Source organism: Mauremys reevesii, linkage group 2 (assembly GCF_016161935.1).
Source record: "Mauremys reevesii isolate NIE-2019 linkage group 2, ASM1616193v1, whole genome shotgun sequence".
NCBI classification, from domain to species: Eukaryota; Metazoa; Chordata; order Testudines; family Geoemydidae; genus Mauremys; species Mauremys reevesii.
This window is the reverse complement of record NC_052624.1, coordinates 187,669,232-187,695,942: the sequence shown is the minus strand read 5'-3', so window position 1 is coordinate 187,695,942 and position 26,711 is coordinate 187,669,232. Positions and strand designations below refer to the sequence as shown.

The following is a 26,711-nucleotide window of genomic DNA, read 5'->3' as shown; positions in this document are numbered from 1 at the left end:
ATATCGAATATAGAATGAAGTATTTTGTTTCTGACAAATAACTTCATAAGAATTTAAATGGTAGCCCTGTTGAATTCTTGTATTATAAACCTTTTTATTCACCAAATATTTTAACTTGTTCATGTCCCAATTCTCATTCGTGTGTGACTTTTTTCACTCCCTTTTCTCTGCTAAACCACAACTGTCCACCTATGTTGTTTTCTTCCTTCACTCTTGTTTTTCATTTTCTCCTGGAACGTATACCTGGAGGGTCAGTTCTTTAGCTATTCCAGGCTTCCAGACAACAACTCTTACTTGAATTATGAAGCTACTGAATCATTGAAGGTGATCAGGGCTGGCCTTACCATAAGGCGAACTGAGGCGGCCGCTTCAGGTGCCAGACTGTGGGGCGGTGCTACTAGGACCCAGAGTGTAGAAAATTTTCTGCTGTTGGTGCATATGTATTCTCTCTGCTCTAGATGCACAGAGATGGTGGAGTGCTGTGCTGGAGGAAGGAGGGCACAAGAGACATAACAGGCAGGCAGGAGAAAAGGTGAGAAGGAATAACAGAAAAGCAGCAGGAGCTGCAGGGGGAGAGAGGAGGAGGTGCCTCTTATTTACCTCTTTAGCACCCTCAGGAGCCTGATTAATACCAGCTTCTCAGGGAGCTTCCTGTTTCCTGCTGCTTCTCTGAACCCACTTGAGGAGAACAGGCAGTCAACTGAAGTAGTAGGAGCCAGTTAGGCCCTTAAGACGCGATATCTTCCCTCACTCAGGCCCTGCTACCAGCCTGCTTATTTGTCCCCTTCAATTGGGTGTTGAGAGCCACTATAGCTGGCACAGAACAGCAGTCATGAGTGAAAGAAGAAAACACCCCTCTGGGGCAGCATTCAGAAAAAGAGAGAAAGCAAAGGAAGCTTTTCTATCTAAGCAGGAAGGAGCTCTCCTGAGATACATAGACACAAATGTTCACAATGAGCCTTCTGGCCTCAGTGAGGATGTGAGTGGTGAGGAGATGCCTGATTTTCCAGGTAGTCATAGTGCAGGTGACCTGGCAGCTACTGCAGCATCCATATATCCATCTCAAATGGATGTAACCATGCACATTCCTGAAGAAAAGTGTAGATCAGAGAAGAGTCTGGTGGAGGTGCAAGAAACAGCTTAACTTAGAAACTTAGTTCCTTAAGTCTAGATGATCCAGGACTGGGGACCCATTTGAGCAGTAGCCTGAGGGACTTCCTTGTACTGCATGGGCCACAGCAAGTGAAAAATTTCACGTTCCCCAAAGACAATGAAAATAGACTTTCCATCCAACACATTACTGGCATGAAATCCCCAATGGTGACAGAGTGGAGAGGCCATGGCTTATATACTCAAAAACCCAGAATGCTGCATACTGTTTTAGTTGCAAACTCTTCCAGTCTAATGTTCCAGCCATGTTGGGTTTTACAGGAACAAAGGACTGGAAAAATCTGGCTAGAAGGCAGCAAATAACCAGAGAGCATTCTGTAGGTGGAAAGAGCTTGAGATGAGACTAAGGTTAAAAGCCACCACAGGTGATCAGCATCAAGAGAAGATTGTATCAGAGTCTCTTTACTGGCAAATGGTTTGAAAAGGCTTATTGCCATTGTGAGAATGCTTGCTACCCAAAATCTAGCACTGCGTGGCACTTCAGATCAGCTGTATGTGCCAAACAGTGGAAACTTCCTTAAAATTGTGGAGCTGATGATGTACTCCACGAGCATCTCAAAAGAGTCACCATCCAAGAAATGTACACACACCACTACCTTGGAAAAACAATTCAAAGTGAGATCATACAGTTACTGGTAACAAAAGTCAAACAGAAGATTGTGGCAGATCTGAAGTCAGCAAGATATTACTCTGTTATTCTGGACTGCACACCTGACATCAGCCATATGGAACAAATGACTTTAATGGTGCGTTTTGTAACAAAAACAGAACCTAGTGAAAATGTCCCATCAATGGTGACTGTCAGAGCATTTTCTAGAATTTATTGACATTGATGATACTATGTGCTTCTTAAAAAGCTGGAAGATATGGGAATTGCGATAGCTGACATGAGAGGTCAGGGCTACGATAATGGTGCCAACATGAGAGGAAAGAACAGAGGAGTGTAGACACTGATCTGAGAGTTAAACCCTCGAACTTTTTTTGTCCCAGGCAGTTCTCATTCATTGAACTTGGTGGTCAGTGATGCAGCATCAGCTTCTCTGAGGCTGCTGAATTTTTTAATGTAATTGAAATTATTTCTATTTTTCTCTGAATCAACTCATCAATGGCAAATTTTGAAGCAACATCTGGGAACATCCTCTCTGACACGGAAACCACTGAGTGCCACATGATGGGAAAGTCGAGTGGAGTAAAGCCTATCAAACACCAAATCGGGAAGATAGATGATGCCGTAGTTGCCATTTTGGAGGATAATGCTATAACAGGAACTGTTCATGGCAGAACAGTGGCAGAGGGAAATGGAATCACCAGAAAGATAGATAACTTCAAATTTCTGTGTGGCTTAGTGTTGTGGCATGACATACTGTTTGAAATAAACACTGTAAGCAAGAGACTCCAAGGTGTTGACCCTGGAGCAATGGAACAACTGGAAAAAGCAAAGTCATACCTACAGTCTTACCGGTCAGATGAGGAATTTCAAAACACTCTGAAGAGTGCACAGAAGCTGGCAGAGGAACTTAAATCTGAAGCTAATTTCCCACCCATTCAAGAATACAAGAGTCAGCGAAGAAGATGATGTTTTGATTATGAGGCATGGGATAATCCCATAAGAGACCCCAAACAACAATTCAAAGTTGAATTCTTTAACCAGGTGCTAGATTGTGCAGTACAGTCAGTTGAAGAACGTTTCATGCAGCTCAAGGAACACAGCAGTATATTTGGGATGTTGTATGATATTCCAAAACTGCTCACTATATCTGAAGAAGACCTACACCAGCAATGCAGGGCACTAGAGACAGTGTTGACACATGATGACATGCACTATATTGATGCGAGTGATTTAGGTGATTAACTGAAAGCCCTTTCAAGATGCATTTTAGCAGGATCAACTCCAAAGGCTGTTCTGGAATGTATGTGCACAAATAAGATGACCACCCTCTTTCCAAATGCTTTTGATGCTCTGCACATACTTCTAACACTTCCTGTAACAATTGCCAGTGGAGAACGCAGCTTCTCGAAGCTGAAGTTAATAAAAACGCATCTACGCTCCATAATTACACAGGAGAGGCTGGTCCAGACTGTGGACCTTCAGGAAGCAGTTAAAATCTTTGCAACCAAGAAGGCACGGAAATCACCACTTTGGTTATTCAAACAGATAAATATGCCAGTGTTTACTATGCAGACAAGAAAAGTTACATTTGCTGTTCAGGTGTTTGAAAGTTAAGTGTTACTTAAAATTTTTGAACAAGCCATTTTAAGTTGTTTGTTCTCCTTTATTGGGGTAGGTAGCAGAGCAGTACTATGAGAGGAGTGGAACAGGAAGAAGGCAGAATTGAGACCTTTCAAAGTTTTGGCCCAAGCGAAAGGGCATAGGGGTGTCATTTGATCTCCCCGCCTCAGGTGCCAAAATGCTGTTGGCTGGTCCTGAAGTTGGTAGAAGCTTGTATACCTGAGTTGAAAGCTGCTGAGTGCAGTAGTTCTGAGATTCCAATTTCTGTGGTGTTCTAGCATGGAATTCACCCTTCAGGCATTCCTACTGGCTTGTAGTTGATAGTGAAGAGGGTGCCACATAGTCACTACTCCCTCTTTCCATCAGTTTGGGAATCTCCCATTTCTGCTCTCTTCCCCAAGGAAAAATAACACACACATCCTCCCCGTATTTGGTCGTGTCAGTCTCTATAAACACACGGTTATGATTTTACTATTTGGATTCCATAGCTTTTATTCCTGCGGACATGGGAGTAAACCATGAAGTAATATATTTTAATCTCTTCCAGGTATTAGACCTTTTGCTTGTCCTCACTGTGATAAAAAGTTCAGAACATCTGGCCACAGGAAGACTCACATTGCTTCACACTTTAAACACACTGAATTACGAAAGATGCGACATCAGCGTAAACCTGCAAAAGTTCGAATAGGAAAGACCAGCGTTCCAGTACCGGATATTCCTTTGCAAGAACCCATACTCATCACTGATTTAGGTGAAGACTGAGTTCGTATGTGCTGTAACTTGCTTATTGTAATCCTGAAATTTGAGTTTAGAACATGAATCAAGTAGAGTACACTATTAGGCAAAGGCAGTCTATAAACTCATTCAAGAACTCCACTGCAATTAACTGTTCAGCAGCTGCAGAGAAAGCTGTACTGTCAGCTATTTGAATTGAAAGTGTACTTTATGAATTTATAACAGAACGTTTTTTTATTGATAGAACCCTATAAAGCTTAACTGAAAAAAATTGTAAAATATGCCGTGTAGAAAAGGTAAACTTATTCATTTTTTTCCTTTAGGTTTTTTTTGAGCTAATGCTTAGAGAACATATTCTAATCACATTTATTCTTGATACAGTTATAATTTTATATGGCTTTAGTGGATTTCGTGTAAGTGGGAACTCAGTTGAAATAGTGTTTCATTAGCGATAACATTTGAATATATTCTAGAAAGCTCACGTGGCATCTTTCTATTCTGGCATAGGATGTTATATAAAGGTAATAATTGGAGATATACCAATCTCCTAGAACTGGAAGGGACCTTGAAAGGTCATTGAGTCCAGCCCCCTGCCTTCACTAGCAGGACCAATTTTTGCCCCAGATCCCTAAGTGGCCCCCTCAAGGATTGAACTCACAACCCTGGGTTTAGCAGGCCAATGCTCAAACCACTGAGCTATCCTTCTTAAATCATTTTGTTGGGAAAGGTTAGTAGTTCAGCTTTAGATGAAGGATTGTATTGTAAATAAGAGGTTGGTGACAGTGGGCAAGATATGATATGTATATAATTACATTTTCACCTAAATATAGTTGATTTAGACTCCATTAGTGATGGACAGTTTTCTGCTTTGACCACCTTAAACTAGATATACTAAACATAGTATTATTTTCAAAACTCCAACCAGAATACAATAACCATGTGAGGTTTCGAATAAAAAAGATCTAACTATAGACCTAGAATATTATTACATTAAAGGTATTAACATGGCCATAACAATCAGATTGGTTCCATTATTTTATTAATGAAAATAAACCCTACAAATTACTTCTTTTTAAATGAGAAACTGCCAATAATATCATAGTTTTACAATCCTATTTTAGTTTTTTATATAATAAAGGTAGATTTAATAAAAGTCCTGTTTAGTCATGTGCATTTTAAATGTAACACTTAAGACCTTTTAGAGACTTGGGTCCAAATTCTTTTCCGTGTCCAGTCTTCACTTCAATAGATTACCATTTGCAGCTCCTTATTTCTCAGCCAAACTCTGTGCTGGTGCTGGCATAGTTTAAGCTTTGTCTTGACTAGGATTTAAAGGTGCGATATTAAAATGTGTTTGCTAACATGTTCTAAAACTCTACTATGGACAAGGCATTGGATGGAGTTGTAAAGCATGTTAGCAAATGCTTTTGACTAGCACATTTTTAAATGCTAGTCAAGACCAAGCTTAAACTATGCCAGCACCAACACAGAATATGCTGTCCGTAGCCCGGGGCCGGCTTTAGGAAGTGTGGGGCCCAATTCGAACAGTTTCGGCACGGCCCCGGCAAGGATGACTTTAAAAAAAAAAATGTAAAAATCCATGTGGGGCTTGTACTCACCGGCGGTGCTCTGAGTCTTCGGCGGCTCTTCGGTGGCGGGTCCTTCACTCGCTCCAGGTCTTCGGCGGCACTGAAGGACCCGCCGCCGAAGTGCCACCGAAGACCCAGAGCAAGTGAAGGACCTGCCGCTGAAGTGCTGCTGAAGACCCGGAGCACTGCCAGGTGAGTAAAAATTAAAAAGGCGCCTCTAGCCAGGGAAGTGATTCTCATTGGGCACGGGGCCGTATTAGGTGCGGGGCCCAATTCGGGGGAATTGGTGGAATAGGTAGCCACTCTGGAATTGGTAGCCACTCTGTACACAGTAGTGCATTTGCTTTTTTTAATATTTTGATAGTATCCTTACTCTGTTATCATTGCTTGTCTTGAAAGATCATTGTGCTTCTGTTGGTTTTAAGAATTCGTACAGGTCGCTAATATTTTAGAGTAGACAGTTTGCCTATTCAGTTTGTAAAATCTTTTTTCCCTTTGATTCCACACCCTCCTACATGGTTTTTGTTTTAAGAATCTCTTGACATTAATCATGTTAGACTACATCAAAACATTTAGTCATAGGGTATAATATTCAGATCAGCCAGGAGTGAATTTCAAATACAACTATGTAACTTTATTTTTTAGACCAAAGAAGAAATGGAAACATATTTTGTTCTGTGGTGGAATTAAAATGTCTTCAGTGATTAGATTGATTTGATTAAATTGCACATTTCTAAATGTTAAGAATTGTGAAATACGTGGAAGCGTAGGGTTTTTTTACAGATATATTGTAATTCTTGCACGTTACCCAGTTTGAAATGTGCTATGTAGGAATCTGAACTTCTACTACTCCTCCAACAGGTGGCACATTCACCTTCCCTCTGGTGACATTTAAGTGTTCTGAGAACTATCATTTTCTTTTCTGTGAATGGTGACAAGAAATTCCAAGCTGCAAATGTCTTTGCTCTGTGTTGGTGGTATGGTTGAACTGTTTCTTGACAGAAAATTAAAAAGATGTAGGTTTTATTTTTTGTTGAAAATATTTTTCTTTCTTTCTTTCATTCATTTATTCATTTGTTTGCTCTTGGGTCCAGATATTTTTAATTAAAGTATTGACCAAAAAGTGCCATTAGGACTTCAGTCATTTTTCTGAATTTGACTGATGTCCAATACTATTTATTCCTGCTTTTGGTTGGGAACAAATGTTGTTTTAAAGAATAAGTTCTCAAAAATATCTGGTTAAGTTTCTGCATCCTGGGTAAAGTGTCTCTTGTCTGTCCTGGCTACCTCCAAACATTTTCTCATTCATCTGATCAACTATCAATATAATTAGAGAATATTTGGCTGTGTTCACAGTAGGAATTTTCATTACTTTTCCAAATATTTGATGAATGCCGGTGGTATCATGAGTGATGGGTCTAATGTGGACTGGGCACGTGCTTTTCCACGAGAGAGAGAGTGTGTGTGTGTATGTGTGTGTGTGTGTGTGATCTCCAAATACTAATTTGTGTGGAGCCACCTGTACAGTTTAACATTTGATATGGTAGCTCCATACCACTGTGATATGGATCCTAATCTGCAAGAAAGGGGATAGAAGCACTATTTTGGAGAGGGGCAAGGATAGGTTTGCAGGAGGAGGCAATTGTCATCTATCGTTGTTGAGCTCCTCTTAGTAGAGACTTTACTTCTATCAAGGTTTAGGAACAACACAGCAGGAAAGGCACTTCCTGCTTGATTTAGAAGACCCAAATCATCTCCTTTATGCCTCTCCTGGTTCTCTCCCCCCCCCCCCCCACCACACACAAAACAGTGCTAAAAGAAATTCATTGGTCACATATTCTCTTCTTAGCTGCTGTTTTTAATCCCAAAGGATGTTCCTCTCCTCTCATGCTTTTACCTTCAAGGTTAGCAGTGTAGAGCCAGGCAGAAGAAACCCTCTAAACTTTCCTTTGTGGGGAGAAATAAAACATCTGTTAGGAAGAATGGTGGGTGGGCAGGCTGAAGAGCTAGAATGGTGGGTGGGCAGTTACCCTGCTAACCACCTCCTAGTGCCAGTCCTGATTCTAGAATCTAGAGTAATACAGGACACTGGGGTTGTGTAGTAGTTTTTGTTGTCAGAACTGGGTCACAGTGCAATGAAGTTTGAAAACCCCTGAGCTAGAAGATGGCAAAAACTAGCTATTTCTGTGAATTTAAGCAGAACAAACAGATTTATGTAGCCTCTTACTAAAAAAGTAAATTGTACAGTAACTTTTTACAAGATTGCACCCTACTGCTATGCGCAGGACTCTATTTTCAGTTCAAAGATGTGTGAATGGTTTTGGACCTTTTTACTTGATAAATCTGCTACTACCCCACATTCTGTCACATCATTTGAGAAGGGTTCTTTTGTGAATTTTCTAAGACTAAGACTTGGACTGTTAGTAGGAGGAACTCTCCTCATTTTGCAGAGCTGAAGTTGCCTGTCTTCAGGGTACAGTGTATAAACAGCATCTGTTTAAATAAGGTTTGGTTTTTTTCCCTAATAAATTTGTGATGGCACTGAAAAGATAACCACCAATTAGTGGAGGTAGGTGTTGGGCAAACAAGCATTGATAATTTCCATTCTCTGTTTCAAATGTAGGTTTAATGTAATGTGAGGAAGACCAGTGCTGCAGTGATGGGGTATCACTTATATAAACTCTTCCAATTAAATCTCATGTAACAAAATTACACAGCAGTGGGACAAAATGAAATCTAGCTAATTAAAGTGTCATGTGAAATGACTGAAATAAGATCCGTATATAGGACTTCAGTCAGTTGGTAGTGAATTAGTAAATAAATTGGGTTTTATTGAACTTATTTTGGATTTTGTTGGAAATAAATGTCTAATATGGACTCAGAGGATTGTATTTGCAGCTTACTGTAAGGGGGCAGGAGCCATTACTGCTAGAAGGAACTGTGCAGCTAAGGTACCACACGTAATATTAAATAGATACTATAAAGATGTTTAGGTTTTTTTCTGTTACTACCGATTTAATATATTTAATATGTATTGTTTTTAAAAATGTTTAATCTCTTTATACCGTTGCAGCTTCACCAAATGATCCCATTTTGTTTTTTGTTTTATACACGCAGGTCTTATCCAGCCAATCCCAAGGAATAGCCAGTTTTTCCAAAGTTATTTTAATAATAGTTTTGGAAATGAAGCAGACAGGCCATACAAGTGTTATTACTGCAATCGAGCATATAAAAAATCTTGCCATCTTAAGCAACATATCAGGTAAAATAAACACAAAAGAGAAAGGAAATGTATTTAATAAAAGTTATTTAATGTGAGGACAGTTAAAATGGAAGAATAATTTGTGGGAGGTGTTTATATAGGACTCCTTGCTAAGGTTTCAACTTTACTATCTTGCTGTCCATAGCTAGTGAAACTACAGAATTAACTTTAAGCAGTCAGGTTGGTCCATATTTTTGGCTAACTTGTACTCTGTGCACTGCCATCAATATCAGTGGGGTTGCTTGGGGATATTCGTGCAGAATTTATCCTGTTGACTCTTAAGCGCCTGGTTTTTCTAAATTATGTACAAAAATTTGCAAGCAGTTGTATGGACATTTACTGTATGAATTGAGTGAGTTATGTTAAAGGGGCGAATTATGTGTTTAACTGTTGAAATTAGAAAAGGAAACTGGGCTTGTAACTGCATGCACATTTTTCTGTGCACACAGTTCACGGCTAGTGGTTATCAGTGCATACTTCCTTATTGGTTGTTTGAAGTTCAATTCAAAAAATAATTTTGGGTATCCATTATGCATGCAGTATAATTCCTGTGGGGAAAAATCTGATCATGTAATTAAAGACCATAAGGTTAAACAGGCAATCTTAATTCTGGCATTTCCAAACTTTTTAGTGCTTGACTTTACAACCTTAATGTTCTTTGAAGGTCGGCTTTGTGTGTATGGGGTGTGTATGGGGTGTGTATGGGGCGGTGAGTGTAATGTATTGGTTTTTTAAAAAAAGCAAATCGGAAAAACAAATTTTCATTTGTCATCATATTGGCACCCACATGGTTCATCTGCAGAGTTGAAACCTTTAGATCCACTACACAGACCTCTGCCTTTTGAGCTAACTGAGTTACTTATAGCAATAGTAGGTTGTCATCTTCTCTGTGGGGATGAGACATACATTTTTGCAGTAGGTTTCACAGGTATTTGCTGATGGAGGAATGGTGAGACTCAGGAGTATTGAATTCCATTCAAGGGTCTATAAGGAGTGTGATGTAGTAGTCATACTGTTCTGCCAATTCTACTTCCCCTCTCCTGCAAGATTAATCCTTTGTGCCCCATCACTTCCAAATTGTGCCTGCTCCAGTCATGTCTCCTTAGTTCCAGTTCCATTCTCTACCACTCAGGCTTCTCATACAAGCCCCGGTCTCCTTGCACAGATGGTCTTGGTTTCCCTCCCCATCAGCTCCTTGTCTGATCTCAGTCTTCACCTTCACCCACTGGCTCCGAGTTTCAATACCCCACTTCTTAGTTGCATTTCCCTGCCCTTGTTCCTTCTCCCAATCTGCTCTCCCACTTCATCCCTGTCTGACTCTGCATTTTAATCAGGGAGCTGCTGGACCCAACCAGGTTAGGGAGGGCGGTGTCCACACAGAAGAGAGAGTCTCCCTGCTTTCAGCTCACAGCAGCCCAGGCCTACTCAGCCATGAATTGGAGCACGCTCACTGTGGACAAAATCTTCAGGGAATTTAGTTGCAAGTCTCAACTGAGCATTTGCAAACTGAGATTTTTCAAAGACTTGACTAAATTTGCATGCATTTTCATGGGAACAGCAACAGGCATATCCTGGATATAAAGGCTACCCTGGCAAAATTTCAAGACCCTGCTCCAAAGCATGGTGGCACTAGAGGTCAAAAAAAGGTCACCAGCATTTTTTCCTGACCTCATTCTTGGGAATGGCGGAATTGTTTTAGCTGAAATTTTCCAGTGGTAGAAATACTTAACAATCAGCCTTAGGCAGAAGGTTGGCATGCAGAATTTCAGCTCAAATATTTTAAGTTTGGCAAAGTTATAAGTGAGAAGTTTCTACTGATTCTGCCTATATTTATGTGCTTAAGTGTCATTATATAACCATTTTTAAACTTATATTTTCAGGTTTTGTTGAACAAAATGTTAGGTGCTCTTTGGTTATGTTTTTTTCTTATTTTGCTATTAATGACATTGAGAAATCAAACCCAATTTGTGCGTTTGCTTTTTTTATCTTTTTTAAAAGATCACACACTGGTGAGAAGCCATTTAAGTGTTCTCAGTGCGGAAGAGGTTTTGTCTCGGCTGGAGTGTTAAAAGCGCATATTAGAACTCATACTGGATTGAAAGCTTTTAAGTGTCTTATATGTAATGGGGCCTTCACTACTGGTGGTAGCCTCAGGCGACACATGGGGATTCATAATGATCTTCGACCATATATGTGTCCATATTGTCAAAAAACATTCAAAACTTCATTAAACTGCAAAAAACACATGAAAACTCATAGGTAGGTATAAAACTTTTTTTTTAAACTCTTTCAGTACATTGCAGTAGTTCATCCTTAAAGCTTCCTTGAAACCTAGCTTTGATTTAGGAGCTATGTTTTGTTATCTGGGTTCTAAAAGAGTTAAAGAGTAATTTGGCATAATGAATTAGGAAAAAGCCCTTGTTAGCATTTAGCATAATGGGTCTTGGTCTATAACTGAAGTTCCTAGGCACTACTTGAGTACAAATAAATGATGATAAAATAGTAAAATGTCATATAAAGAGCTAAAATAGTGTCTAGGTGTGTGCATCATTTGCTAATAAAAGATCTCTTCTTTCATTCTCAGGTATGAGCTTGCACAGCAGCTTCAGCAGCACCAGCAAGCTGCTTCAATAGATGATTCAACAGTAGATCAGCAGAGCATTCATGTTTCCACTCAAATGCAAGTAGAGATTGAAAGTGATGAGCTGCAGCAGCCAGAAGCTGTCACAACAGATCAGGAAGCTATTTTAGAACTAGACCAGCAGCAGGTGGTAGCCACAGAAGAAACAGGACTGGGACAACAATTGACTGACCAATCTTTAGAGCAAGATGAAGGTATATATTCAGAACATCAAAAACTATACTAAAGAAAAAATCAGTTTTAGGTGAAGTTTCTAAATTATTTTATCTTGAAAACTTTTATGAATTTGGTTTTAAGACATCTGAAATAATGGTTTAGAAAAACATATACTTTCTGTAAAAGTGTACAATAATTACTTAAAATTTATGTAAATGAATTAATTTTTCTTACCCTGCATAATTCTGTAAAATATACTGGGAAATATAAGATATTTTATATTAACCCATACCCATTTCTATTTGGCAAACAAATCTAAACAATATATCACAAAAATATGCTATGTAATACTTTATACAAACATTTTCTTTCTAAGTCACCATCTTCCAGCACAACTTTTCAGGGTGTTATCAAAGCACACGTGCACAGTTGGTGGAAAGAATACAAAATATTGTGTTAGTTGCCAGTATCAGAAAGTTAGGTAGATCTGGTTAAATGAGATGTTTGTGTTCGCAGTTGATCAACAGAGTTGATTAAAAAAATTAAAACTTAAAAAGAAATAAAAATACACCATCTAAAGATTTAAATCCGCAGGACTGCACCTGACAGATAATTTTAAAATAAAAAGAGTTAAAAAGCTTGAATAATGACATATTAAATAAATTTGTGATTAATTGTATATCTACCTAATTAATTTACTTTTGAATTTATGTTCCTGATTTCAGATAGGTTTGTGACATCCCAACATGCTTTACAGGAGAACATCAATCAATTTGAACAGCAAACTCTAACACAACAGTCATTTGATCAGCAAGGGTTATCACAAGGTTAGTTATAGATTAAAAAAATTTAAAATTACAGCTCTTAGTAATTATTAAAAGCTTCAATTCTGTGCACACAGAATATGGGTAACAATGTATTTAGCTTTCCCATTCGTGCATGTACAAAAGGAGACCTACTGAAAACCTGATCTTAACTATTTTGAAAATAGACCTTGTAATCTGAAAAAATTGAGTTTTTGGCTATTTAAACTTATCTAGGTTTTCCTTTAAAATGATCTCTATCTAGTGGTTACAGCATGAGATTTATAGTCAGGCATTTTGTATTCTGTTCCTAGTTTTGAGTGACCATGAGCAGTCTTCATAGCATCTTCGGTCTCAACTAAACAACATATTAATGGAAAACAGTAATGTTTCCTACCTCACAAAGGCATTGAGGCTTACTTAATGTTTGTAAAGCACTTTGAGATTATTGATGAAAAAGCACAGCATTAGTTTATCATATTTACATACTGCCATAGCAGTGCCCTTTAAAATTTGCAAAAATATATGCAAAAGTCAAAAATCTCCTATTAATTTATTATTTTGATGTTTACATGTATTTTTGCAAATGTTGGGGGGGGGGTGTTATCAAGGCTGGGCAAGTGGTGTAATCTGGTGGTATTAGAGTGAGTGAGGGAAGGATAATAACATTAAGAACTGGCTGGATCCCTGAACTAATCATTTTAGATGCCTTAACATTGGAGCTTTTTGAAACTGTAAAATAAATTTTTAAAGGAAGCATAATAATTTTGCATGTTCTTCTTCGACTGCTTGTTCACGTCCATTCCACACTAGGTGTGCGAGCGCCGCGTGGCACGGATGTTGGAAACTTTTCCCCTTAGCGGCTCCTGTCAGGTCGGCAGGGGAGCCCCCTAGAATGGCACCTCCATGCCGGTGCATATATACCCCTGCCGACCCGACCCCCTCCCCCCAGTTCCTTCTTACCCTCCGTGGCGGCGTTGGAACAACTCTCTCTCTTGCTTGCGAATGATCCCTTAGCACAGTTGTAGCAGTTATTAGTAGGTAAGTATCTAACAACTAAGAAGTGCTAAGTCTCCTTCGTTAGTGTTGGAAGTTGCTTCCAGCACTAGCCCCGGGCTGCAGGGCATGTCGCAGGCCCAGGGGTTTAAGGCTTGTGCCGCAAGCCTATGCCGATTAGTGACCCCCATGACTCGCATCTCCATTGTTTGGGGGAATTGCACCAGACTGAGCGCTGCAAGATCTGTAAGGCGTTCAAGCCCAGGACTAAGAAAGAAAGGGACTTTCGCCTTAAGCCATTGCTTGTGGAGGCCGCACTGCAACCTTCGGCCTTGGAGTGTCCGGCTTCAGCGTCCTTGGTGCGTAGTGCCCTGGCGTCAGTCCGTGATCCTGCGGCACTGAGGAAGCAGGACAGGCCCCGACACCGCTCGACCTCTCCGGCATGGTCGAAGGGGCAGCCAAAAGGCAACAAGGGGCGCTCCCTGCATAAGAAAGTGGCACCTTCCAAGGGGCTGGGCACTCAGAGGGGCAGTGCGGCCCCAGGACATACACCGGCACCGGTGGCTCCGACGGCGCAGGCCTGTTGAGCCCCGGGCTAAGTGGTTTGAGTACCAATGAAGTGATGGAAGGACCTCATTGAGCTGTTGAAGCCAGCAATGGTGTGAGGCTGAGATCACTGGACCCAGGCAGAAGGCACCAATCTGGTCCCGACAGTGGCCCTTTTGGATTCTGTGGGCTATCATCAACAGCAAGGACTCTCTCCCAGTTCGAGGTCTTGCTGCTCGCGCGCGTCGGTCCGTCCCCCCTGTGCAGCACCTCTCAGCAGCTAAGGGAGGCCACGGTGCCAGATCAGGACAATCAACCCGGCAGGACGCAGACGTGCCCCCTGCCTATATGGAAGAGCAAGAAGGGCAGGGGAGAGAGGGCAGCTCCTCTCCTCTCCCCCCCCCCCCCCCCCCATGAGGCTGTGGGGCACTGCAGTGTGTGTGCCACCACAATCCAGACCAACTACAAGATGGTCTGGCAAACCCCAACCTCCAGCACACCAACAGTCAAGGGGGTAGAGAGGAAGTACTTCACCCCTTCCAGGGGCTCTGAGTTCCTCTTTTGTCATCCAGCCCCCTGTTCTCTGGTTGTCTCAGCCATTAATGAATGGAAGCGTCATGGTCATCAAGCCCTGCCCCCAAGGAAGAGGAGGGCTTTGGACCTTGTCCTTTTGTTATGGATTGCAAACCAGCAGGCGATCCTGAACAGACACAATTTCAACTCTTGGGTGGCAGTTTAAAAATAAGTGTGGCTTCAGGCTTTGGGCCTCCCGCCCAGAGGTCCAGAATACCTCAGGACCTGATCAGACTGATGCCAGGCTGCATAGCCTCAAAGATTCCCAGGCCACCCTCAAGTTGTTGGGAATGCACACCCTGGCGACTCCGAGGAAGCTGTTCAAGCCTCACTGCCACTGCTGAGGTGGTTACCAGCCTCGACCTAGGCAGGAGCAGGGACAATAGGCGCAGGCGGAACAACACTCCTAGCCAGGGCCAGGGCAAGCCCCAGCCGGGCAATAAGCAGGGGTTTTGAAGGTGCGCTCGGGGACAGTGTACCAACCCAGCTCCCAGATCCTTCCCCATATTTTTTGAACCGCTTGTCCCACTTCTCCCATGCGTGGTCCCATATAACATCGGATCGTTGGGTCTTATGCACGGTACAAGTGGGATACATGCTGCAGTTCTCCTTCCCTCCTACTCACCCTCCTTCCCTGTCCCTCTCACGAGCAACTCCTTATGCAGGAGGTTCAGTCGCTCCTCGAGGCAGGTGCGGTGGAGGAAGTCCCTTGGGAACTAAGGGGGAAAGGGTTTTACTCCTGTTTATTTTCTCATCCCAAGGCAAAGGGGGGGGCCTTTGGCCCATTTTAGACTTTTGCAGGCTCAACAAATTCTTAGTCAAGGTCCGCTTCTGTATGGTCTCCCTGGGCACTGTTATCCCATCTCTGGATCCAGGGGATTGGTACGCTGCCCTGGACATGAAAGACGCATACTTTCATATCGCCATTCACTTTGCTCACTGGCGGTTCGCCATAAACCAGCACCATTACCAGTTTATGGTTCTCCCACTCAGCCTGGTGGCAACCCCCTGCATGTTCATGAAATGCACGACAGTAGTGGCAGCCTTTCTGCAAAAGAGGAGAATACGGGTATACCTGTACCTCGATGATTGGCTCCTCGCGGGTCAGTCCAAAGAGGAGGTTTGTTCCCATGTAACGGTGGCCCTGGACGCATTCCTCAGACTGGGGCTTCTCGTTACGTGCCCAAGTCTTCCCTGATACCAACTCAAAGGCTGGAGTTCATCGGGGCAGTGCTGGACTCGGGGCAGGCGTGAGCGAGCCTCCCGGAACCCAGATTCCTGGCCATCCATCAATGCTAAGGTTTCCCACTACTACAGTCACATGCTGTCTGCAGCTCCTAGGGCACATGGTGGCGTGCACTTACGTGGTCAAGTACGCTTGGCTGAGGCTCAGGACTTTACAAGCCTGGCTCGTCCGATCGTATCGCCCAGGCAGAGATCCCCTAGACCTCGTTGTGATGGTTCCTGCCCATGTGTTGGACTCCCTGCGCTGGTGGGTGAATTGGCCAGTAGTATGCGAGTGTATCCCTTTCACTGCGCCGCAGTCTGCTCTGACACTAGTGACGGACATGTCAGACCTCGGCTGGGGGGCTCACTTAGGGGACCTAAGGCCACAGGGCTTGTGGTCCAGGGATGAAGTGTTGCTCCACATCAATAGGAAGGAGCTCAGGGCAGTTTGTCTAGCCTGCCAAACCTTTCACGCTACTTTGGAAGGTCACAGCATGACAGTTCTGACAGACAACGCCACCACCATGTTTTATATAAACAAGCAGGGTGGAGCCTGCTCCTCTCCCCTCTGCCGCGAGGCTCTTCTCCTGTGGGACTTCTGTATAGCCCACTCCATCCATCTCGAAGCGTTGTACCTCCCAGGAGCATGGAATGAGCTGTCGGACTGCCTCAGCAGGTCGTACTGCATGCACGAGTGGTCGATGAGGTTGGATATCTTGCAATCGGTCTTCCAAAAGTGGGGTTTTCCCCAAATGGACCTATTTGCCACCAAGGACAACAGCCAATGTCCACAGTTTTGTTCGTTCCATAACCACAGCCCTAACTCAGTCACAGATAAGTTCGCAATCCCTTGGGGCGGGAGTCTGAAATACGCCTTTCCTCTGCTTCCACTCATCCACAGAGTCCTCCTCAAAGTTCGCAGGGACAAGGCAACAATAATTTTGATCGCCCCCACTTGGCCTCATCAACACTGGTTTACGACCCTGCTAGAGCTGTCAGTGGCTGCCCTGATTGCCCTGCCCCTGCACTAAAATCTCATCATGCAGGACTGTGGGCATCTGGTCAACCCGGATCTGCAGTCTCTGCATCTCATAGCGTGGAAACTCTGTGGCTGAATGCTATGGAGAGCCAGTTCTCTCTTTCGGTAAGGCAAATTCTCCTTGGCAGTAGGAAACCCTCCACTGGGGGACCTACCTAGCTAAGTGGAAAAGATTCTCCTGCTGGTGTGAGTCTAAGCAGGTACAGCCACTCCAGGCCACCATTCCAGTCATCCTAGAATACCTCCTGCACCTCAAGCATCAAGGTCTCGCCCCTTCCTTGATCAGGGTGCATCTGGCGGCCATTTCAGTGTTCCACCTGGGTGAATCCGGGTGTTTGGTGTTTTCTAACCCCATGGCAGTGCGGTTCCTCAAGGGACTGGAGAGGGTGTTCCCTTACTCGCACCCGCCGGTTGCACCCTGGAACCTAAATCTGGTACTCTCCAAGCTCATGAGCCCTCCATTTGAGCCCCTCACCTTTTGCTCTCTCTTCCACCTCTCCTGGAAGGTGGCATTCCTGGGAGCCATTATGTCCGCAAGGAGGGTGTCTGAGTTGAGAGCCCTCACCTCGGAACCTCCTTATACAGTCTTTTATAAGGACAAGGTGCAACTCAGGCTGCACCCTAAATTCCTCCCTAAGGTAGTCTCCCGATTTCATATGGGCCAGGACATTTGTTTGCCAGTGTTCTTTCCTAAACCACACATGGACCCCAGTCACCGTAGCTTGAACACTCTGGATGTCCGAAGGACCCTGGCGTTCTATTTGGAGCAGACTAGGCCTTTCTGCAAGTCGATGCAGTTGTTTGTCGCCATAGCTGACAGAATGAAAGGTCTTCTGGTCTCGGCGCAGCATATATCGTCATGGATTATGGGCTACATTTGCGTGTGCTACGAACTCGCCAAGGTTCCAGCCCCGGCGATCACGGCCCACTCGACCAGGGCGCAAGCGTCTTCAACAGCTTTCCTGGTGCAGGTCCTGATCCAGGGGATCTGTAAAGCAGCCACCTGATCCTCGGTGCACACATTCACAGCCCACTACGCGGTCAATGAGCAGGCCAGAGATGACATGGCAATCGGCAGGGCTGTTCTCCAATCAATTGTTCCATGACTCCTACCCTCCTCCTATGGTAAGCTTGTGAGTCACCTAATGTGGAATGGACGTGAACAAGCACTCGAAGAAGAAAAGATGCTTACGTACCTTTTTTGTAACTGTTGTTCTTTGAGATGTGTTGTTCATGTTTATTACACTTCCCACCCTCCTTCCCCTCTGTCGGAGTCACTGGAAAGAAGGAACTGAGGCGGGGTTGGGTCGGCAGGGGTATATATGCACTGTCATGGAGGCGCCACTCTTAGGGGCTCCCCTGCTGATCCGACGGGAGCCGCTAAGGGTAAAAGTTTCCGACGTCTGTGCACGCGGCGCGCACACACCTAATGTGTAATGGACGTGAACAACACATCTCGAAGAACAACAGTTATGAAAAGGTAGGTAACCGTATTTTCTCTAGACTCCATTGGAACTTCTTTTTAAATAATTTTTTTGTTCAGACATGGTCATGTCTTTGAATGAGCACCAAAAGTTTTTAATATGGCTGTCATATAAAGTCTGCAGAAGGGAAGTTCTGTTCTTTTACAAGGCCCTCCAAAATGGGGCTCATCTTTTGCAAATTTCAGCAAGTCCAGAAGAGAGATGTGTGTGATGGGGAAATGTATACCTGGATGGGATAAAGGGTGGGTAGTGGATGATGCAGATAATTACAGGAAGGCTCTTATCCACATAGAAAACTTCAAGAACTTTTTACTAGAGGTCAAACTTTTAATGTTCAAAGGTTTTAGAAGTTTCTGAGGTTGATAAACTCCTTCCTTCCTTCCCTTTTGGTTCTTTGTTCCCTCTGTTCTTGCCCCTCTCAACTCAGATATATCTCCTGGGGGCTCCTCCAATACCTCTTATGTCCCACCTATTTACTCTGTACTCCTCTGTCTCCTTGCATGCATCTCTCTTCTTATCTCTGAAACATGCCACACCCTTTCAACACCTCACTTTAGTCCCTTGTATGCACCTATGTATCCTTTTGTCCTCTCTGTCCTGCTACCATTTCATGCCTTATCTCCTCTGTACCTCTAGGTTCATTTCAACCTCTCATGGATGGGATCCTCTTCCTGCCCTGCCCATCTCCCTTGTCATTATCCCATATTCTCCAGTGTCTTTCGGTCAGAGACTGGGGAGCACTACTTAATGCCATTTCTCCATGTATCTCCTAGTCCCCAGTCTTCTATTACCCCCTGCTATATCTCATCTTAGACTTCTGCCCTGACATACTCCACCTGGTTTCCTACCCCTATTTCTGACTCAGGCCTGGTCTACACTACTCATTTAGGTTGACGTAAGGCAGCTTACATTAACCTAAGTACAGACCACTGTCTTGTCCTACTGATGTAAGTGCCTGAGAGGGTGAAGAAATAAGCCCCCTAACATTTCCCTGGTCCTTCTTGCATGAACAGAGAGCAATACCTGAAGTCTGAAGGTGCACACAATTCGATGTTTATTGGGGTGAACTTCCAGCAAGCATGATTCCAGTTTCCTTCCTTAGTATCTCCCTTCCCAGCTCTGACACCACAGAGCCTTCCCGTTCCTCCCCCTTAGCAAAACATGATTCCAATTCCCCCACCCCCATTCCCTGTTCCAGTTTCCCCCCTACTTTTTGATTGACTGCAGACTATATAGTAAAACTTGAGCTGTGCTTAGCTATACCATAACCAATTATTTTACTGAAATTTAACTAACCAATTTTAACATATTGAAATATGATTATTTAACCAATTATATTCCACCACCTTAATTGATTTACACCCAACAAAATTAATTATACAGCAGACAAAAACAATTACTGAAATTTAACTAAAGACAGAGATTATACAGACAAACAATAGGGAAGTAGAGACTGCAGTGATAGAACAATACAGAAATGAGGATTTTCTACATTCCAGCTATTGATAAGTGAGTTCTTGCCAGACAGAATGCTATTAAACTTAAGTTTCCTTTTACATTTTTTAGGTTCTTTCCTTTTTTTTGGAGGTGATAGGAATACAATCCTGTCCTAATATTCCTAACAGCCCAATAGCACCTTATTTTAATGTGACTAGTTTGGAATGTAAGGAGGTGACCATACACTTTCCAGTTTATGGCTGGCCTCAGCTGCTTAGCTGAAGGCCTTAGCCTAAGAACAAGGCCTCAAACTGTCACAGTAAGGGAAGGCCTTACACCGGCAGACAGTGATTTTGATTCTTTCTTTTATACCTTTATAACTAGCTAAGTAATAAGAATACATCTAATTTTTTTAAAGTATAGACCTTTGCAGACAGGCCTGAATATCTATATCCTAACAGTGCCCTACTACAATGACATAACAACTCCACCTCCACAAAAGGAATAGGTCTTACGTCGGTATAGTTAGGGTGACAGTGTCTGTATAGACACTGCCTTACTTACATTGGCTGTTGGCTATCTTGTCAATTTCAGGGCTCTTGCTGGAGCAAGAAAGCTGGGCAGCTAGAGCCTGGCTGCCCCCTGCTCCCAGCCGGCTGTGCCTGCCCAGTTCCCCATTCAGGGTGCTGTTCCTGGCGGGTAGGTGAGAAGCCCGGGCAGCCGCCCCCCGCTCTCGACTTAAATCTGTAGTGTAAATATGGAGGTCATGCAACTGTAAGGCCTGTAGTCATTAATGGGTCATGTGATTTTTTTTTCTGATATTTACAAATCTTTCCAGAAGAATACCTGTGGAATGTAGAATGTGATATGCAAAACTTGAAGATGATCAGTTTCTGATTGTGACTGAGGAGTGGTTTAAAATTTGGACTTATGGTCACTTAGTTTCAACCTTAATTACATAATACCTATTGATGCTCCCTAATTACACATAAATGATTTGAATTACTATTGTTTTTCATTTCCCCAGTTTTTAATTTGATTCCTTGTCTAGTTAAATAGCTCCCTTTATAAAAACATAACTGCCTCTTATTACTTCAGTGTGTTATACAGTTTAGGATATTTTATTTTGTTTTGCTGATTTTGATACTTTATTACAATGCATTTTAAACAAGAGTTGAGAGAAGGTATTAATGTCTCTAAATTTATTAAACAGGCCCAATCTGGATCCATTACAGTCCATTGGAATTTTGTGATTGGCCATCCCATCTGAGATCTTTCCAAATGGAAAAAAAGGCAGAATTACTGATTTTTCTCCAGTTGTTAATTTTCCAATTTGGTCATTCATTTCAAATTGAGAAATTACACAGTTTTCATCTCAAAGTATTATGTAATTTATGCTTCAGTTTCTGTGTGCTCCTTGTCATTTGGGAAATATAGATTGGTAAATGCTTTTTACAAAAAAATTATCTTTTTGGAGTCCTAGTAATATTCATTTTTACCACAGAAATTTATGCTGCTCAACGTGTTTTATAAAACGTAATAAAAATCTCATTTGTATAAGATTTCTCCTATTCTACTTGGAATCTCATCCACAGATTCCCAACTCTTTGAAGTTTCCTTGAAGATCCTGGAGCCCTTCAGTTTTTTTGAATTTCAGGTAGGTAAGCATATGCGCGGATGCATGCGTTAAATTGGTCGACCCTCTCCCTATGTCTGCATCTGTGCTTCATGCTCCTAAGTTACTTTTTCCTGACAATTAGGTAGGACATTTGAGCCCCCAGACATTCTTTTCTTTCCTTGGTATTTATAGGCTATAATTCTTGTAAAATATATTGGTTAAATGTTTAATTTCTTAATAAAACAATGTTGGAGTGTTCTGACATTTTTGTAATTGTTACTTCAAATAAACAACCAACCACCCTTCGTATTTGTCAGAGAACAGACATAGACCTATGCGGGTCTATAGAGGCCTATCAGGATCATACATTACATTTTTCTTGTAGGGATCACAGCCTTTTACAGGATGCCTGTTTTGTTCAGATAGACTTCCTTCCTTTTACTATTTACTTTTTAAAGAGTTTTGATTTCCTCCCCTGAGGGCAGTATAGGCCAGCACCATAATCCATTATTCACTTGAGCTGGTTTTGACAACATCAAGAATGATGAAGCACTGAGTTTTTCTTGATAGCTTCTACATGTGAATGCTCCATTCCTCTTCATTTGAAGACATCTTTGGAGGTTCAGAGGCAGTCCTTTGCCAGAAAATTGTTACCATTTAAAGGATGTCAATTTTGGAAGTGAAGATTCCAGATCGTGACTGAAAATTCAAATGCCATATTTCCCATGGGATACTATAGTTTGTCTGTGGTCCTTAATGCAAGATTTTTTTTTTCTGATAATGAACTGATTTCCAGAGTGTTTCTTTAATAACTTCATGTGGAAGTGAAAGAAAATTTCTTGGACAATGTCCTCAAGCCAAGAAAGAGCAAGCTTCACAAGTTGATCGTCATGCTGCAAGTGGTATAGCATCTCATCCAGGACTGAGAGGGACTGAAGAGCTCTGTGTAAACTCAAAACGTGGGGAGGGGAGATAGCTCAGGGGTTTGAGCATTGGCCTGCTAAACCCAGGGTTGTGAGTTCAATCCTTGAGAGGGCCACTTAGGGATCTGGGGCAAAATCAGTACTTGGTCCTGCTACTGAAGGCAGGGGGCTGGACTTGATGACCTTTCAGGGTCCCTTCCAGTTCTAGGAGATAGATATTGAAGTTAGCCAAATAAAAGAAATTACCTCCCACACCTTGTCTCTCTGATATCGTGAGACCATCACGGTACAACACACTGCAAACATGGATTCTCCAGTAATAGGCCCCTGTGACTCTACTCAATTCCAAATATCCCCTATTCCATGTCAGGTGAAGGAAGAAGATATGTAAGTTTCTTTAGGAGAGAAGTATGGTCTTTTGATTATAGCACAGGACTGAGAGTCAGGGAGATCTGTATTCTATTTCTTGCTCTGTCACAGACTTCATGCGTAGACATGGTTGGTAAGACACATAGTTGCTTCATCCCTTACGGTCCCTATCTATAAAATAGATGCACTGTAGAAGTACAGTAGTAGTAGATACCTTCAGCATCTTCAGAACAGTTTATATTCAGTCCAGAACTTCTTTCACAAGCAAGGCCTAATACTTCAATGTGACCAAACAACAACTTTCATTGTACAGATCTTCCTTCTGAGCACTTTGTTTGAAACATTGAGATTTTTTCAGGACTTCTTGGAAATTGTTCAGGATGTCCATAATCCCTTTACTGTAAAACCATGAAGTGAAATGGATGATGTTCAGTCATAGTGACATTTTAGCACCCTTGTCTAGGGAAAAAGATACTGTGTTACCTCATCTTGGCTTGATTGGATTTGTAGGTGGTCTCTTCTGGAATATTTAACAACTGTTTAGGGGGGTTTTGGATGGGGGGAGACATTGTGCAAGTTCTCCTAACGGTCATAATTTTTGCTTTTGAATTTCTTGTTCTTTTCAAAGGTGGCCTTAAATATGTTCTTGCTGAAACATTTTTTTTGCTATCAGATATAAATTTGATCCCAAACAATCTTCTCTATTATTACTTTAAACTCCTGTGATACTGTTCTTCAGAGTACCTTTTTTGTTCTTCAGGGTACCTTTTGAGTCTGGCAGTTACCTCAGCCAGGTGAATAAATGATCTACAGCCTCGGTTAAGCAAGCTGACCATTAGAAAAAAGAGGGAGTTGTGGTTCGGAAGTTATGTCCTTTTTTTCTTGGAGATTCATCTGAATTTCACTTTATTGAATCATATTTTCTTCCAACCTTGATTGATCTAGGAAAGAAATAGTTATATAAGCTGCACAGTTACACTGAGTGCTTAGTTATAAATAAACTAGAGCCAGTTGCAGGTTTTACGTACAATTATTTGTGACTTTACTATACCGATAACTGTATTTCTCTGTTGTGAGAACTACCGTACGAGGGACTGGAAGGAAAATTCTGCTTTCACTTGGCACATCCCATTGAATGATACTTAGTAATCTGCAAACATTTTGTAAGCATTGCTGTTTGGGCTCTGATGCTGTTGTGGTCATTTGATATGCTTGTACAGTTCTGCATTATTTTCATAATCTTCATCTGTTGTCCATTAAAGGCAAACTGCACAGCAAAAATAAAATTGTACCCTTTGCTGTTCCTTAATGATGCATAATTATGGCCTGATTCTTTTCCACCAAAAATTTGTACTTGTTTTTTATATTAGAAATATCAGATCCTGTCTTCTTTTTCTTGTTTTTGTTATTGGTTGTTTTGTTGTTAAAGGGTTATGTTTGATGTTGATGACACAACAGGCTGAAATCTGAGCTATACTTTCCTGGCTTTCAATTAGCCTTTTGTGATGGCACTGTCCCATTTGTTCCTTCAGCAAAGAGGAAGGTTATAATCTGATATTACCAAAGAAAAACCACAGAGAAAACCCATCTTTGAGGCCATCTTTATATATCAGTAATGTACATAAACACAATTTTATTTTTACTTTGCAACTTGCCTTTAAAAGGCACTACTTTACTATAAACTAAAGAGTGGGAATATGTGGAGGAGATCCAAAGTAGGAGAAAATGGGGTTACTTTATCTGAAACTGGAGTTCTCTTATTGGGTCATCTCCTCCACTCACCCGCCATACTCCCCTCTGAGCTTTGCATCTTTGTGATTGGCTTCCAGTGTAAGTAAGGGAGCGTGATATCAACATGGATAAAGGGAGCTGGGTCAACCTGTTTGACACATGCATGCTTACCTACAAGAAATTCAAAATTTCAAAGGCTCTGAGGTAATAGAGGCATCTTGAAGAAACTTCAAACTGTTGTTCTATGGAGGAGATTGTCTAATAGAACTCCAGCTAATGGTAAGTAACCTTATTATTGTGAATATTTATTAGATGCCCAGAATGCTTATGTATTTTGCTTATGCTTACTAGTGAAGAGTGTAATGTTGTAATTTTCTGCTGTAAATTACTATTTAATCTTTTTTTTAAGTTACTGTTTAAATAAGTAGTGCACTATTTATTTGTCCCATTTTACACATTTTCCATTATTCTGGGCTTTTGACTTTCTTTAATTTCTGACAGGTTTTACAGTGAATGATAGCTACAATCAACAGAATCAATTTTCAGCTGTACAGCAACTACAGGATTCAAGCACACTTGAGTCTCAGGCTCTTTCAACAAGTTACCATCAACCAAATCTGCTTCAAGTTCCTAACCCAGAGACTATTAATGTGGTGAGTATCTATGAAAGATAGAATATATTGTTGTTCATTCTGTGAGGCTGTGAGGGGATGGTCATGAAAAGCACCAAGAAAATGAGGGAAGATTCAAGAAGACTTTTCTTGCTTAGTCATTTTTCTTTAAGACACAACAAAAGCAAAACAAACTGGAAAAAAACCAAAAAACGCAAAATAATAAGTTTCCCTGTCCACATGTTTAAGAATATAAAAATGTGTCACTTTATTTTATATTTTCTGGCAGTTTCCTTTCTTAAATCTAAAAATCAAGATACGCGTATGCTATGGATACACTTAATGTGAGTCATTGAAAAAACCTTACATAGGCAGATTGGAAATTAATTATGCTAATTTATGGAACAACTCTTATGGGTTAGACTTTTAAATGTTTCTCAGGGTTTTTTTTTTAAATTTTTTGGTGCAAATGACATGCTTTTTCATTATATAATCTTAGCATTACCTTACTGTATCCTACTTGAATGCGTGCTGTAACTACTTTGAGATTGTTTTCCTGATAGCTGCGCTATAAAACTGCATAATATACAACCACATCGTAACCTCCTATGATGAATGTTGGGTGGGGATCAGAAGACCTGAGAAACTGCGAAGTTAGATTAATAGATTTTGAGGTCAGAAGGGACTATCAAGATCATCTAGTCTGATCTCCTGCACAATGCAGGCCACAGAACTTCACCCGCCTGCTCCTATAATACACCCTTAAACTCTGGCTGAATTACTGAAGTCCTCAAATTATGATGTAAAGACTTCAAGTTACAGAAAATCCATCATTTACTATAATTTAAACCTGTAAGTGACCCATGCTGCAGAGTAAGGTGAAAACCCCCCAGTTCACCTCAAAAGATGGGTTTTAGTAGCTCCAGAGGAGTTAGGTGAGTATTTTCTAGCTATCTACATTAGAGCTTCCTTTTCCTTCAAATTTCATGCTGTACCAGCCTCACTGTGAGGCAATGCTGTCATTAGTCCTATAAAAGGGCTATGTAGAGTGACTGCTCTTTGATTTTGCCCGTTACATGACCCAAACAATAAGACCTGACTGCAAATTTGATATAGTTGGAACTCCCAGTGAGAGGGCAAATTTGTAGTGTACTGGCTCTGTTTATCCTGTTTTGTAAGCCCCAGTAGCCCTTTTGTCTCTGCACTTTTGCTACCCTCCTTGCCTCACAGTAGAGGAGTGCTGGTCCATTGTTAATGTTTAGATCCACTGTCTAAATTCTTAGAGAATTTGTGTATTTATAAATTTATGCTTTTATACCATTTCTGTTGAATACTTGAGATGTACACTTGCCCCAAGTCTGTGATACAGACTTTTGTGCCTTGACTTTAGTATTGCTGGATTTAAGATTTATCTTGGATCTCTATTTGATTTCTAGACTACTCGCCTCATACAAGATCAATCACAAGAAGAACTTGAACTGCATGCCCAACGCCCCCAGTTTCTTGAGGACAATGAAGATCAAAGCAGACGTTCATACAGGTCTGTTATATTTCATTTTAGCCTGTGTCAC

At 41.7% G+C, this 26,711-nt stretch overlaps 1 protein-coding gene across 9 annotated transcripts in view; it reads left to right on the top strand.

The window, feature by feature from the left end:
- ZNF236 (zinc finger protein 236) overlaps window positions 1–26,711 on the top strand; it is a 192,993-nt gene that overhangs the window by 72,487 nt on the left and 93,795 nt on the right. For all 9 annotated transcript variants that reach the window (XM_039521523.1, XM_039521529.1, XM_039521530.1 and 6 more), the window contains 7 exons: window positions 3,948–4,151; window positions 8,842–8,986; window positions 10,985–11,245; window positions 11,571–11,821; window positions 12,509–12,610; window positions 25,031–25,182; window positions 26,577–26,680. In XM_039521523.1, coding sequence (XP_039377457.1) covers window positions 3,948–4,151; window positions 8,842–8,986; window positions 10,985–11,245; window positions 11,571–11,821; window positions 12,509–12,610; window positions 25,031–25,182; window positions 26,577–26,680 — 1,219 coding nt within the window. The remainder of the gene's footprint in view (window positions 1–3,947; window positions 4,152–8,841; window positions 8,987–10,984; window positions 11,246–11,570; window positions 11,822–12,508; window positions 12,611–25,030; window positions 25,183–26,576; window positions 26,681–26,711) is intronic.